The sequence below is a fragment of the Pseudorasbora parva genome, chromosome 22 (assembly GCF_024679245.1).
Source record: "Pseudorasbora parva isolate DD20220531a chromosome 22, ASM2467924v1, whole genome shotgun sequence".
NCBI classification, from domain to species: domain Eukaryota; kingdom Metazoa; phylum Chordata; class Actinopteri; order Cypriniformes; family Gobionidae; genus Pseudorasbora; species Pseudorasbora parva.
This window is the reverse complement of record NC_090193.1, coordinates 11,819,734-11,836,503: the sequence shown is the minus strand read 5'-3', so window position 1 is coordinate 11,836,503 and position 16,770 is coordinate 11,819,734. Positions and strand designations below refer to the sequence as shown.

Genomic DNA, 16,770 nt, shown 5'->3' with positions numbered 1-16,770 from the left:
TCATTAGACAACTTCATGTGGTTATTTTTGTGATTCCATTTGGTAATGCTAATTGCACAGGAACTTCAGTTTTAAACTTTAACACCTAGACTGTTTAATTCTGTTTTTGTTTGAATAAACTTTTACTAATATTAAAAGCAAACTGAAAACTTTAAATAGGCCGCTTTGCAGCCACCCAGCGAGTTATCCGTTCGTAGTGCTTGGCTTACAGAAGCAGACGAGTGTTGGCGGTGTCTATTATAACAGCTGGGTTTCACAGTAACGCACGGACAAAAGCTTAAATATTTATGAAGATCACATCTTACCAGCAGCTCTCGATGAGCCATGAGCACGGCAAAGTTGGTGAGATGACTACAGGAGCAGGTGGTGTGACTTTTATTGGCGTGGATGAGTTTGCAGCCCTGAGTGGACCAGTACCCCATCATGGTTCTCTCTGAGTAGTTCCAGAAAGAGCAGTTGGAGTTGTAGTAATGCTGCATCTGTAATCGAAAGGAGGAGACAGAAACATTCCTCATGAGTTAGTAGATGATTATAAATTGATATTTAGTAGCTGTCCCTCTGATAATGGCACCCGTGCATGAACATATGAGAATCGGCGTTGTAATTCACTCTGACTGTTGCCGTTCATTCTTTCGCAAATGATACGCTGTCCATATCAAACACTCTTTTGAATGCGCAGTGTGTGTTCTCACATAAACGACTAAAGAATCTAATAAGGTTAAATGACTGCGAAATCTAGCATGGGACCATTGATTATATGAGGTGCTAACAGGGGGCAGAATGGTTTGAAGGCATGTCTGTGGAAATCACACAATTACTTTGATAGAGAGCAAAAATCAAGCCGGGTCTCCTCTGGGAGTGTTCCTGACACTTTAAAAGAGAGCGAGATGATAATTGGTCCTCTGGTAATTTCATCCTGCATTGTATAGCTAATCTGGGAGTTAATTTTCCACTCCAAAAAAAGGAAATTGCATCATTTACATCCTAATGTCGACAAACGAATTAGTTTTCATTAAGAATTTGGTCTAGGCTGGTAATAATCATTGGTTCAGACTTTGTTAATTTCATGTTCGATGGCTTAAATAAACCCCTCTGTGACCTTGTAGGGTGTTTGAATTGAGACTGCTTTTATTTTATTTTCTTCGGCGTCTTGCTTTGCTATCCCGCTGCTTTTACGATCCCTTTGTTTGTTTATTGCTTGCACTCACGTCGATGTGCTCCAGGGTGAAAATCACAGGCTCCGATATAAATACACGACTGGATTCTTTGTTTATTGAGGCAGCGATGACGTCGGAATTCACAGCCACAGAGAGGTTGCGTCCGTAAGCCTCATGGTTGAGCTTCATTGTCGCATTCTCCGTGCTTAGAAACTGCCCCAGGTTCTTATAAAGGGCAAACACCAACTTGGCAACACCTGCAAAGAGAAAACGGCACTCCTTACTTCTCATTACAGTCAATTGTGTCAGTCAATCTCACAAAATTATGTCAGTCAATCTAACAAAAACTGTCAAGAAAAAAAAATAAAGGAGAAAATTATTAGGAGTAGAATTTTTTTATGACATTAAGAAATTAAATAAAAAACTGTTCTCTGTAGCCTACTGTAAATAAAAGAAAACATGATTTATCTTTCAAGTTGTAAAATACGCTAACTTCGTAATAGTCATAATAATGTAAATTAAAATGTGAATGATCTTAAAGACAATTAATAAATGTATTTATTTATTACTAACCAATGACCTTTTGCCATTAACATTGACATAAAGTGTAAGCCCCACAAACGATATATACAATCATTTTAATTCACAAATGTAAAATATGTTCATTGTATATGTGAAATGCATTTTTTTATTTTAATAAAATCCAGAATAAAACTGTTGGTTACATACTTTCAACATTTCAACAACAATTGTGATTTAATGGCTCTAAAAATGTCACATAATATAACCTAAAATAGTCTTTAATTAAATGTTGTGGTGAATTTGGTCATTGATAGTTTTGCATTCACCCAAGTAGACCAGAAAACATAATAGCCCCATAAGCGTATACCCACAAAAGTTTCAGTAAACTTCAGTACGTGGAATTGTTTTTCTTTCTTTTTTTATGTGACCCAAAAGCAGACCCAGTTATGTTAGTCGAAAACAACATATGTTGAGCAGTATGTTCACATCATTGTTCCGATATTACTCTGACCATGAGAGCATTTCTATCTCCATAGTGACAGGACCAATTGGATCTTATATGTTCTTATTTTCGCTGGACTCGATACTAATGCACTGCAAAGACTGTATGTGTGCGTGGGCTGGAACGTACCATTACGACTGTTGAGTTTCACAGTATTGGAAGACAATTGGATAGAAATACCACCCTTGCCGCTCTGGGGAAACCTGAAATCTTGAACCTGCCCATCTGTGCTCAGCACGTAAACATCCAGAACTGCAGAGAGAAATGTTTCAAAATGTTAGCTCGCCAAGCGGAAACAGACAAAAAAATAAAATAAAATAAGGGGGCAATTCACTGAGAATGAATTACGGTTTATTTGCATGCACTATCTGAGTTGATTCACTAAAGGAATTATGCAAATCAGTTAGCAGTGAAAACGCACCCACAAAATCTGTGCTGAATGCAATTTGCATAACGTTATTCTGAATTTCAAGTGCAGACTACCGCAATATGGCTTACTTTACTAGCAGTTTTTTTTTTTTTTTTATGCTTAAAGTGTACTTGTCTACTCCACATCTATGCCTGTAACACTCTTCTCCATCACCTTATGACTAAGTTGTAAAGTGTAAGTGCCTGTAAATACATTTTGTAAAAAATACACAGTATGTAATGCACCTCGTTTACATAGAAAGGAGGCATGTTTGTACTGAATATAATGACTTTGAAATATGGCGCAGAGTATAACAATTGCAAAAATTGTTTAGTGAATTCACCCCATAAACAATTTTCCAAATTCAACCTATTAGCCAAAATGTGTTTGTTGTTTTTTATTGTGAGCAGTATATAAGAAATAAAAGTGTATAAAGGAAAGCCTATAGGTCCTGTAACTGATAGAAATTTCTTTATTAACCATTTTTAATCACAGTTTTGCCTTCACTTCATTTTCAAAAGGTCCTGCGGCGTGGCAAATGAATGAAGTAGACATATTCCATGTAGAGTCTCAATTAATATGAGGTCGTAAAAAAGCTGCATGCATAACAGTAATAAAGGAATTACGAAAATGCTGTTTAAAATAGTATAAGATGGAGATGCCACGCTGCAGGACATGTCAACTTTCTTAAAAGTATTTTATGTCAACGACCCATGTGTTAGTGGCTGCCGTTATTAAAATTTCACGGCTGAATCGTATTTGAAAACTCAGACTGATCAGCTGCAAAATAAGCGTTTTATGTTGTCAGTTCTCTTAGTTTAGCGCATCTCTCATACTCACTTATATTATTGGCTGGTACTTTCACGATGGCCGGTTCCATTAAATTGTCAGCAAGGACAAAGGCTCCTTCCTCCAGGGTGTCCAGTAACATAGTTGCAGCGTGCGTCTGCTCCGTGGTATTCATATCTCTCCACGATTTCAGAGCCTCCGGTCTGAGGAGGTTGTCGACTGTATCCACGATAGCCTGCAGCCCAATAAGACGCTTATGTCAGCACTAACCACTGTAATAAGGTCAAATGTCAAAGCCTTGACTTTATCAGCAGCTGTTTGCCCGTGCCCAAATGAAAGCAAACATGCACACTTTGTTTTAGGTCGTTATCAGGTGACACACATAAAAACAGACTGCAGAAATGTGCCCGACATGCTCTGTCTGTCTCAGGAGTGCAGTATTGAATGTCAAAGGCTCTTCAAGCACATAAATGGACACATATGAGGTAAAGAAAGACCAGCCAGTCGTGATGCCTTATAAATGTGTCCTTTAAGATAAAGACACCATTATTCTGTGTCATCAGAACTGAAGGCACAGACAACTACTTTCAGATATCATCCATTTGATCCTGTTTCAATATGAAAACACATTACCATCTCTAGGTCTTGATAATAAGATGCACACATTTGATGAAGAAAATAATCACATGTTAAGACTGTCAGAGAATTTCTCTCTTTCATACATTTTTGCTTTAAAGATGATGTGTCTTATTTTTTTTTATTTTTTGCACTATTAGCAACAGAGAGCTGAATCACAATCTGTTTGATCACTAGACAGTATGGTTTGGTTCTACTAATGACACTTTAAACCTATAACCTCAAAAATTTCACTTAAAGATAACTATTCTGGATATACGGAACATCATCAATAATATCATATAATATCAATAAAACAGCTTCCCCAAATGTTTGGTTCAATTATAAAAAAAAAAAAAAAAAAAAAACACTCACAGACTTACACTCTCATACTACTCAATCAGAGCTACTGCGCACACATGCGCCACCAGACTAAAATATCGATTGATAATAGTCGCCTCCTTTTAATAATTACTGTTCATTCGATAATGTCCAGTTTTGCAGCTCTGAGTCATATGATAATAAACTGCATTTACAGCTCTAATTTCCCACATTATTATGGTCATTTTTACTACTCTAAATCGTTTTTTGCTCCTACACACCAATAAAAAATAAAAGATGATACAGTACAGCGTTTCACATTTGCTGATTTAGTTTACACTGATTTGCTTTTAAAACAGAATCTCTTTCATTTGATCTCTACATAACCTCCTGTCATACAATGCTTTTTAATTTTTTATAGATTTAAAAACTTAAGCAGCTCAAGATGGTGTAGCAAAACCAATGTAGCTATCAATAGATTTCTCTTACAACCAAAAAAAAGTTGAGCGCAACAACAACACATGCACCGCCAACCTGCAAATCAAGCACACGTCAACAGATATTAACTATTGTCTTTAACAATAATAAAAAAATAAATAAAAAAAACATAAATAAATAAACAGACCACCGACAAGCACATACAAAGTTATGAACTGGGCATAAACATTGCAGCCATATAATTTCCTAATCCACTGAAATATTGAACCTCCAGGAATGAAGACAGACAGTGGCAGAGTGAAATGCTGTGGCAACAGTGAGAATGAAGGGACACAGGACCATGCTGAGAAACAATATCAGGAAAAGAAGAAACGAAAGTACAGAAAGAAGTGAAGACCATAGTAGCGTAGTACAGATATACCTTCATATACGCCCTGCACGTCCTTTCTCGCTTTTGAAGCTTTTTCATTTGAGAGAGGACACACACAAGAACAAAAACAGACCAAAGAAACACAGTTAGAAAGGTTGATGGTATACTAATGGGTTCTCCAATCCACAAGCACTTCAGAAACACAGTATAGCAGTTGGATCTGCTATGATGAAATTATGTAACGAATGAATGTAAGGGTGTACAGAGTGGCCTTGCTTTGAGAACAACAATTTAGTCTGGCGATTTCAAAACCCAAAGGTGCTCTTAACAAGTAAAAATAGAATCAGTAACTCATTAACCATCTGAAATATGCAAATGAAACATGCAAAACAATATGCAGACGCAAATCGTCTAAATCAATGTGTGGTTTACACACTGTGCAGATTGAGATCAGTGTTGGGGAATACATTTGTTGAGGCTGCGAGCTAAGAGAATGTATTGAGGTTGAGAGTAAAGATGAGGGTTAGTAACAGTGGTTAAGGATTTAAAGTTGTAAATTAGACTGGGTTAGAGTTAAAGGTTGGAATCCTGGTTAAATGAAGGGGTTTAGAGTAAGAAAAAAAAAAGTTAGGGTTGGAAATCACGGATCAAAGTTGGGAATTAATGTTAAGTTTTCAAATTGTGACAACTATGCAGCTGAAAAATATGCAAATCAATATGCAGGCATAGATTGCATAAATCCAAGTGGGGTTTACCTCTATAGGATCAAGATCAGGATTGTGGACCGGAGTTGGAAGCTGAACTAAAATAAGGGGATGGGGTTGGATATGATTGGAGGTTCAAAGCATAAAAGGTTGTATTTTAAAATTGGCATTAGTGTTGGAGTTAGGCATAGTGGTAGGTTAGATTTTAACATAGGAAAAGTGAAAGTAGGGTTAGGGATTAAGGTTAGAAATAGGGGATAGGACCATGGTTCAGTTAATGTAAGGTCAAGCGAAATACATTTTTAATTAAGAATAAAAAATAAATAAATAAATAAATAAAAATAACTGGTAAAACTAAGGATGTTGGTCCTGGACCATGCCCTATTCATGTATATCATATTGGCTGACATCCACATGACTCCCATGAGACAAATTACACTCTTGCTAGTTCACAGTCCAAACTCTTTGCTGTCAGGCTAGTGTGCCATCTCGCCTTGGACTGTAACTGTGAAAATTATTTGAAGGAAAGGTGATACACGGTAACTAATGACAAACTATTTTTATTTCCATGCAAACTATGTTCTCTTAATGAGTACAGCCTTTGCTTCAGCTTCTTGAGTAAACATATATGTGCTAACCTTCACCCACTTTCATTTCAATGAATGGAATGCAGGAAAGCCATACAGACAATGCAGTAGCCCATAAAGAGCTTTTTGTCCCTGTATTAAGAAAAAAAGAATGTTACCTAAAGCTTGAAACTTCCGATGGAGAACGACGGGTTATGACTGTAACCATGGGTTACACTGAGAAGGGCAACAAGACACTGTGTCTTTGCATGCCATCATTGTGACCAATGTCTGAAGCACATGTTTAAACACAACAATTTTATTGGCATATGACCGTCCATGACCTCACTAGTACCGGTGTATTCGTGAGTATAAGAGGTTGCCTGCAATGTACATTATCAACTTCTTAGTCTTTAGGAGATGTGCAGGCAAGCCCAAGGCATTACACTCTACACTGCATCTGCTCAGACACTATGGAGAACAAATATACACTTTGCCATGCTAAGGGAGCGTGCCACAATGGGCATAGCATAATTGACTTTCCTGCCGGAGTCAAGTGCATCCTATTCTGTAGGTGCACACTGGCTCACAGAACTGGCATATGGCAATATTCCCTTCAGCCATTACCCAAGCTTCCAAGCTCACTAACAAGGAAAGTCCCTCTTTTCTTCAACTGTCTTCCCTCCCTTGTGGGCCAGGCATTAACCCCCAGCCCAAGAGCGGAGCTCAAAGGTTTGGCTATTAGAGATTCATCTGCTAGACACTGCCTATAGGGAATACTGCAACAGAGTTCAGCTTTGCTGCACCAATAAATGGGGAATCACCCTACACCCTGCCTGGATTCACCCCAGATCTCAAGACTCCAGCACTCTCGAAGGTGCCTAACAACGAGAAGGGATGCTTAAAGGCAAATATCACTACTTGTTGGGTTCTCAAGGCTCTCACGGGCAGCAGTGGACTTTAAGAACCTCAGAAATGGGTGTGGGTTCCTATCTACACTCAACCCTGAACAACAGCATACCAAAGGGAGGACAATCTAATGATACTGCTATCTTCTTAAAGGAAGCATAAAGAAGCTGACCTACTTAAAAGACACATTTTTTGGGAGGCTGCTTCAACACTCACCATACTCATCTAGGACCTTGTATACCCTGTACTAAGACAATTAGCAAAGGCCACGGTTAGGTACAGAACAAAGAATAAAGGGAAATTGGAAAGATTTTATTTATCTTCAATGATTCAGTTTTGTCTGGCCCTGCTTCAGTCCTCAGACTGTGACCAGGTCTCTAAGATTTGGACCTGTGCAGGATGAATTTCCCAAGGGCTACCGACCACACCCTAGCCTTAGTTTCCAGACTACTGTCTCCTACAGACATGCCGGAAAGCTCTGAATGTGAAAACGAGGCATTAAGGAGAAAGGCCATCTCTAACTCCTTGACGTCTGCCATATTCAACCACAGATGTATCTCCATGGCTACCACTACAGCCATTGAATTGCCAATTGCAGTGGCTGTTTGCTTAGTCCCCCAGAGAGCCAGGTATGTGGTGTGCCACAGTTCTGCAACCACCTCAGGAGAAATCCCTGCCCCTGATCCAAATCTTAGAGCAGATCCACCTAGTGCGGATGTAATATGGCCATCATGTGTAAGGCTGACCTGCTGCTGCATACACCCTGCCGTTCAAACGTGAGGTGGTACATAACGGCTTACATGGCAGGGTTGGGATTTCAAAGAAGATTTATCACTCTGAGAGAGATAGCTCACAAGTGTCTCTTCAATGGGAGGCATCTTGACATATCCTTGCTCACAGAATTTGAATGCTGAAAGGGATAATTGCGAGCTGAGTATGGTTTCTTCCACAATCTCTCCACCTCAGCAAAAGAGGGCGCTTAAGGCCTGGCAGGAAGCACTCGTTGTGTAAGCCAAGCCAACTTACTGCCTTTTGCACTTCGTATGCGGGGCTGGTAGGCTGGGAGGGCTCACTGTCAGCGATATCCTAACTCTCCTCAGCCACCTCCTGGCTGGACGGTGCCAGCAATATTATATCCATTTGATCAGAAAATTCAAGAGACAGAACATTCTGATCCAGAAGATCCTTTGAGACACTAACTGAGAAATGTGAGAGATGCATACATTTCTGAGGCTCATGCAACCACTTGCCTGATTAAACATCCATAATAATTGCCTTCACAAGCGCGGACACAAACAAAAGGCTCCTGAAGACAAACAAATTTGAATGACGTACATAGCAGGTGCCCTCTTATACTCACAGGCGCACCGGTAGTGATGTCATGGACTATCGTCGGCCATTAAAATAGTTGTGTTTAAACATGTGCTTCAGACACCGGTCACTCTGATGGCATTCCCCATAGCATCTGATCAGACACGGTGTAGAGTTCCACTTCGAAAGGGAAACAGTTGTGTCTTAAGTTTTGAACCGACATGAGGGTGAGTAATTGATGACAGAATTTTCATTTTGGGGAGACCTATCCCTTTAAGTCGTAAAACTTGGAGGTTTTATTTTATGTATAAGTGTTTAAGATGCTCATAAAGACATGACTTAAAAAAAATAAAAAAAAAAATAAGTCAAAACAGTTTATTCCAGGCTTTATAAAGAAACAATCACTAAATAAATAAATGATAAACAAATTAAATATATGCTTTTATCCACATATAAGCATTGATCAGCGCACATATATGAAGTGTACGCTATATTTGAAATACATATATCACATTAAAATAGAATTAACTTAAGCTAAAACATATGTCTGATGCTCAAAAACCAATAGGTTTTTTCACCCCATAAAGCATGTTGAGCTGCCGTTGGTCATATTTAATGTGTTCTATTTATGTCCACTGATCAATGTTTATATGTGAATAAAAGCCTAAATGTAATCATGCCATGTCCCTTAAGATGATTCACATGTATTACTTGTACAATGTATTTATTGAAAGTTTGGTTCAAGGGAAGGATATAAATCTCTTTTTTAGACAAATATCTGTATATCATGAGTAAATTATGCCAAAAATAACATTCAAACAAATGTTCAATCCCACCAAATTATTTTTATTAAATATAAGCTCAGCAGCCATGCTAAATAGAGCCATATATCTTTAAAGCACATGTTATGAATATTTGAATATCTGCCCCAAAGATTATCACTTATGATTGAAGTAAATGTTTCATTACAGCAGGATGTAACCAGAAGGGCTGGTATGCTGTTAAGAACATAAAGCGATCTTACATTTTGAATGCAACGCATAGATTTTGTACACCGATAACTGGCTTCATTCCTTTTCTTGTGACCTATTTTCAGAAAGTTACTGTGGCTGCATTCAAATTTGCATACTTGTAAAATGCACTACCATATGCACAATTCTGGTGATGTGAAAGTACGAGTGTGCAGTAAGGCAGTGCACTAATATTGGGACATATTACCATGTTATATAATTGTGCCGTGAAACCACATGCCGCCTTTGTCGTGTACCTTTTATATTTGCATCTAAATGTATATCCTAAATATTCATAATTTCTTAATCTTTATTTATTTTTTATCATTTCAACCTTAAAAAGTAGCCTGCCAGAGTTATATTACCAGACAAAGTACATCAACCAGGCATGCCCTGTGATTTGAAACACACTGCTTCTAATTGCACATAATTTTTAGGATGGATAGCACGCAATTTGAAGTGATTCGCTTCGGTCTGTGCATTTATTCTATTTTGAATTCTCTAAAAGCACAATGGGGTGTAACACAATGAGTTTGATGCTGTTTAACAGTCAAGTGTCCTTTAAGCAAAGTGCCTCTGAAAGAGACCAAGGCATGCTGCTGCTTATTAAAAGAATCATGTTGAAAATGAAATCCTGTTAATACCTTATTGAAGCTGCGGCCGGTGGAGTCTTTCTCGCTGGGTCGCAGTTCCTGTAACTGAGCATCTAGAATATCCACCAGCTGCTCCATGAGCCTCATGGTAGAGCTAATGTCACCGGCAAAAATGGCTCCTTTGGTATGTTTGGCCAGCTCGTTCGCCAGGTTGGCTGCATTTTCCCCACTCCGGATCTGAGAGATTACACAAATTAACCTCACAGCATGGCTCTGAAAAATATCATTTTGTATCTACGAGGCTCTTGACTCCCATTATGACATCATCATGCTGATTCAGCAACAGCCCCCACGAGCAGTTACAGCTATCATTAGAAACTGGTAACACTTTGGAAGAGCATTTGGAAACACTTCCTGGGTTTCAATGGCTAAGGCATTTCTGCTACTTTAGTTCATTTTTGTGGGTGTACTGTACGAAGTTTGGCATCCCCATTGTGCACATCCAATCTATTTACAGGCAGCATCTCACATTAACACAAAAGCACACACTGAAAAGTGCACCAGATTAATCTGTAGGATCCCTATTGGATGTTTGAAGTCTGTGAGTCTTTGTCTTAACAAGTGATAACAGAAAGAATGTGCTCCAAAATATGGCACTGGAGAGTATTTTATTTTTATGACATTAGGCTCTAAAAACAGGCACATTTTTGCTCTTCGTTCTGCAAGGACAGATATATTCTGGAACTACAAACCTTTTGAGCGACTTGATTCACCCAGTGGGATGTACAGTTGCTCAGATCTGGGCCTTTTGGGTTCCAGGTCCCAGTGGATAGAACACATAGGTAGGAGGCAGTGCCTGTTTAAATAAGGACATCATCATCATCATTATTATTAGCTGCATTGGTAATATTAGTCTTTTGTATGTAATAACAATATACATTAGACTAGGTAAACCCAGCCTGATCTGCCGGCGATTTGATTTTGCCTGGCAACTCAGTCTGGAAACCTGTACATTCATTTCTACTGGTTCTGTTACACTTTTGCGGGAACCAATCACAGACTGGCTTATCCACCTTGCATGCTATGGGTGGGTTTAACACGATGACAGATAGAGAAGATAGGTCGTTACCCATTGATCACGCCTCTTGTGGTCTGATTGGTTGAAGGACTATCCAATTTTGTATTCAAATAATGGTCGTTGATCACGCCTCTTGTGCAGTAGAAAATACAGAGCAGACTCCCCAGACCAATGTTAAATTTTAAATTGAGCTTGGTCTGGTGATAGCCAGACAAAAATATAACATTGTCCAAATTCTAATACAGCATTGTTTGATCTTTATGTTTTGTTGCCAAGTTGCCAACAAGGATCAACTGAATGTACATCATTTTAAATTATATTATTATTGGATTAGTAAACATCTTCGTTAAGAAGATGCTTCAATGTGGTGAAATCACTGAAACGCTTGGCCTCTCATGGATTTATTGCTTTATTAAAATGTTGATGAAGTTGATCCCAAGAGAAAAGACACATTTCTCTTTGTCTACAGGGCAAACGCATACCAAAATAACTTGTGTGTGACTGATAGATATTCAAAGAGCCCCAAGTTGGAAGCTGCAGTGTGTTACACTTCAACAGGTATGTTCACCCACCTCGAGTTCCTTTGGGGCAGGGTCGTTCCACCAGCATGCCCCTCTGCGTCTGCGGCCACAGTATGTCCCTAAGCTCTACGCTCTCACAGAAGCGCTCAGGTGGAGGGAAAGACTCCAGTGAGGGTGGTGTGGTGGTTTGAGGAAGTACAGCTGGTGATTTGGGTGTCTTATTAACAGCCCTGGTCCCTGTGGTGGTAACAGTAGTCACCTGACCTCTCGGCTGAGTTGTGGTTGTTGTAGTGGTTGTTGGTTTAAGTAACTTTGGTGTTATGGATGCCTCTGAGATGGGTGGTGCTAGAAAAGAGAATAAGGGGTCAAAAGAGTTCATTTATTTATTTATTTTTTACTCTGAGATATAAGTCTCACTGCAAAGTGCTTAATAAAAGAGAATGACTATGAAATAAAATATTCAGCTTGCCTACAAGACCTTCAAGCTCAAGAGCTTATTAAGAGCTGAATCGCATAGTTGTTTGAATATACATTTTCTCTCACCCTCTTTTTCTTTGTTCCTGTCTCTATATTTCATAATCTTAATATATGACTAATGTAATGCCACAGGCAAGAAAAACATGGTACACATATCAGCGTAAACCTGAGCAAAGTTTGCTGGCCACACTTCAAAAATGTAATTACGTTTTTCCTGCCTAGAAAGTTACATAATGATAACCAGAAAGACATTCATACTTGAGTAAAAGGGCTTGAGTCCCAGATAACTCAAAATTCTCTGCAGTTTGCATTGGTCCTTCCTTTTCAAGGACCCAAAAAATCTCTGAACCTCACCCGCTGCTTTCACCGGCTAACCAGATTCTTTGAACGACAGCGTGTAGCTGACAAGAAACCCAATGATGAACTGGCCCATAGAAGTGTGAGAGATTTTAGCACGGTATGGGTTTGAGAGAATCTCCATGTATGTTTGTGAGAGAGAAAAGGCCGATCGAGTGAAAGAAAAGGCTTTCTTTTTGAGGTTAGACGTGACCTACTGTGAATTAGTGTCAACTGACCAGCCAGAGCTCTGGTTCAGATCAAAACTGAGCAAAAACAGCTGCAACGTCTTTACCTGCAGACCCCGATCTTTATGGTTTTCACCCATGTGTGTGAGTTTTGACACGGTTGGCATGACTGGTGTGCTATTATTGGCTTTTCAGTCCAGATTCTGGCTGTTTGTCAGGATGCCTACAATACAAGCTTTAGCTCAATGTTCCAGAATTAAACCACAGATGAGGGGAAGTCAACAGGAAACCACATTCACAACCCATTTTACTATATATGTGGCCTAAATATTGCTTAACTAACTATTTGTCTATTAGGTAACATGCTTATGTTACGTGAGCCAAGAAAGCAAAGTCATTCAGGCGGAATAATGTGTACTGATGATTTGTGTATAGAAATGTGTGTTAAGAAAGCAAACAGTCAGCTGTTTTTCATATTGACTTTACCAAATGATCAGGCAAAAGTGTCCATTCAAAAATAATTCCCAGCTATATGCATTATTATTATATATATATATATATATATATATATATATATATATATATATATATATATATATATATATATATATATATATATATATATAAATGCATGAATGCTTAAAAGCATGAAACATCAGATTATCTCACTTCATTACGCTATTGAAAGTACTGTTCAATAAAGTATTTTAGATTCTTTATATGTGTCTTTAGATATCTGATGGAACTTTGACACAAAGTACTGTGCTATATTTCAAAGTACTGAATGACTAACATATTCATGTACCTTGGCGTTTTCAAGGTACTCCAAAGAATACCATGGTATTATGGCACATGTCATGTAATTGGTCTAGAAACAGTAGTATTACCATAAAATTGTATGCTTGGGAGAAAATAAATAAATAAATAAACATCTAGTACAATGTCCCTTTTGTGAAAGATGTGTTTTCAAACTTTGACACTATTGTCCTTGTGCTTCAGATTTCATTTCAGTGTGGTTTGTGCTGTGTCCTTCAACACTGAACATGCAGGCGGTAAATGAATACTTAGTCTGCTGTCTTGTAGCACCTAGGTGTCTGTTATTATTTCACAGAACACCTTTGAAATTTGATTTATGGGTAGAGGTATTAATTTTCTTTTTGCTGTAACAAAGGCAGTTTCTCTTAAGATAAGTACGTCTGCAGTGCTGTAATGAAAATGTGTCCGACTCGCATTAAGCTCAAAGGAACCTTCAGTTCAATGTCAAAAAAGAAGAAATATTACCTTCGCAACAGAGAACATTTTTCTGACTTAATATTTAAATTAAGTTGCAGTGATATTGTTTCTAGTATTACTATTACATGGTACATAGTATGATGGGGAATTTCCAGTAACTTGAAAAATAATATTTATTTTTTTAAACCCCAAAATTTGACATTTCTATGTTTATTAAACCTCACAGGTATTGTTGAACAGCCCTAAAAATGTAGGTACATTTAGAAAATACACACACCTGACTAAATGGAGACAGCTTCCATTGTAAATGTATTACTTTGAGTGTGAGTACTCCAAAAAAGGGGGCTCAATAAAGATATGCTGGGCATGGGGAGGGGCTAATGAGATTTACATGGGGGAGGGACTAAGTTCCATTATCTGGGGCGGGGCTAAATGTGTGTGTGTGTGTGTGTTGGGGGGTGGCAAAAGAAGGTGAAGCACGCAAGGTGGAAATTGGCATCTAATAGATATTGCAGCAGTGGTAGCAGAAGTAACAATTTGTAATTCAAGGAAGGTCTTTAGCAAAAATAGAGGCCACAGAGCAATCTCTCCAATTGGAAGCAGAAGTGAGACTAAATAAAGCCAAATCCATTAGTGGTCTTCTGAACACAAAACAGTATTTTTGCAGGCTGGAGCAGAGCAGGCTCTGCATAAATTTCGCTAACCATCAGCAGTGTAATATCACATGGCAATTATCACAATCAGTGTCAAACTAATTCCATTAATGATGAGCAAAAATGAGATTAAGTGGCAAGCAGCGTAATGTGTGTTTTCCACCCCGATTCAGATGGCAAATATAAATGCTGTCTGTCTCTTTCACATCAAGATGATTCCCCATTATAAAAGATGACTCCAGTATGAATATGCTGCTGGTTTTAATCATTTTCTCTTTCAACAAATGGCGCATATGATGCTATTTAGGATATTTATGAGATATCACACTAATATGTTATGCCTGCATTCCACATGAAGGAACAATCTATCAAGCCAGCAAACAAGCAACCAATCAAGTATTCTGGCAGGTGTGTGGTATACATTCAACAAATACATATTATGTTATACATTTCATATTTATATTTTATATTTATTACCAGAAAGCAAAATTGCAATTGCAAATTTCACAGACCATAAAAAGAAAATTAAATGATTTGCTTGATTTCCTGAGATTGATGACCAACATTTTCCAGAAGGTTAAACTTCTTTTTTTTTCAGTGGTCATTCAACAAAATGTTAGTCTATATTTGTTGAAGAAGTAAAAACGTGGCTGGGATGTACTGTTCTGTATCAGAAGAAATGAGTCGGGATTTAAAGGACGAGAGAAGCACAGATCCCCTTTAAGCGAAGAGCAAAAAAACCTGACTGTATTTACAGCCAGAAAAAATGCGATTGTTGCAGTCTAAACAAAATTAAAGCGTTTAATTTCTACATGAACAACTCTAATTAAGCCAAGCAGTATCAGCGGCAAACAAATAAACCAGTTGATACTGATTTCCGCAGTCATCGAAGTAGATACAGATGTGATATTGGAGTATTTCAAGCAAATAGGTATACTGTACACAAGCAGAACAGATTTTTTTTTTCTGAATTAAATAAATATGTATTATTGATTATTATGGTATAATCTGACCTGTTATACATTTGATATCATTTTCAGTTTTCTGAACAGTCTGCAGTATTATTATAATTTTTTTTTTTTTCAACTTGATCTATTATAGCGGTGTTAATTGTTTCAAATGAAGCTGTATCTATACAGAACGTATGGTCTAAAAGGGTTGTCCCTATTCTCTTAATGAGTAATGATTGTGTTTTGGGTGTTTTTCCAATGATGCCTGCGTCATTACTGCAAATAGGTGTAGGCTAATTCTGATACATGCAATGAATATCCATTATGACATGTAGGCATTGTTATATTTATGTACACAATCATTTTAAATTTTAATCCTATAATTTATCATATTTAAAAAATGTTTGTGTGCTGCTGCATGTCCCTGTGTGTAATAAGCAGAGTGTACGTGCATTGTTTACCCGCCTATATAGGCGCATAATACCAACGCGCTCTTTAATTAAAAAAAAAAAATTATAATAAAAATATTGAAAGCGACTGTGCCATTGACCAGCAAAAACCTAGTCTAAAGTCAATGGCTCAGTCATTTTCAGTTCCTCAAAATAGCAACTTGCCAACAATGTGCCTGAAAACCCCCATTTTCAGACCAGCACACCCATGGGCTCACAAATGGGTGCAAATGCATTTGCTATTTAAACGTGGTGTTAAAATGATAACTGCGTTGGGCTGAAGCTAGCAAAAAACACTTCGCTTTGAACCTGGCGCCACATATACTATAGGGCCCATTGTGCTGAATGTTTTGCTTCAGTTTCAAAGTGAAATGTCCATGCTAAAAGTGTGTTCAGTTTTATCAGATACAGATGAAAGTGAATCAGGCAAAAGTTTATATGTATTAGTTCTGAATTAAAATGTCTGGTGAGTGGGGCTAAAAGGTTAATGCCCCATCGAGTTTGAAAGTAATGTACATCTTGGCTAAACCCTAAACCTACCCGATAATGTTAATAAAAGCAAATGTGACATGAAAACGCTATTGCTGAAGCAACTATGGCATGCTTGTTTCTAGAAGTCTTTGAGCTCAAAGACTGAAATTGAAAATCAATTTGGCCAACTGAAAAATT

General features: G+C 37.9%; 1 protein-coding gene across 37 annotated transcripts in view; it reads right to left on the bottom strand.

Annotated features, from left to right (window-relative positions):
• The window catches only part of adgrl2a (adhesion G protein-coupled receptor L2a), a 136,183-nt gene that overhangs the window by 24,660 nt on the left and 94,753 nt on the right, over positions 1–16,770 (bottom strand). For 27 of the 37 annotated variants that reach the window (XR_010900836.1, XR_010900837.1, XM_067432208.1 and 24 more), the window contains 8 exons: positions 11,867–12,160; positions 10,969–11,072; positions 10,268–10,453; positions 5,175–5,213; positions 3,431–3,614; positions 2,311–2,433; positions 1,209–1,414; positions 306–479 (listed from right to left, as the gene is read on the bottom strand). Coding sequence is in view for 35 of the 37 variants with exons in the window: in XM_067432208.1 (XP_067288309.1) it covers positions 306–479; positions 1,209–1,414; positions 2,311–2,433; positions 3,431–3,614; positions 5,175–5,213; positions 10,268–10,453; positions 10,969–11,072; positions 11,867–12,160 (1,310 nt within the window). In the remaining 2 variants the exon portion in view is untranslated. The remainder of the gene's footprint in view (positions 1–305; positions 480–1,208; positions 1,415–2,310; positions 2,434–3,430; positions 3,615–5,174; positions 5,214–10,267; positions 10,454–10,968; positions 11,073–11,866; positions 12,161–16,770) is intronic. The other 10 variants (XM_067432212.1, XM_067432197.1, XM_067432184.1 and 7 more) reach the window with 1 other exon arrangement.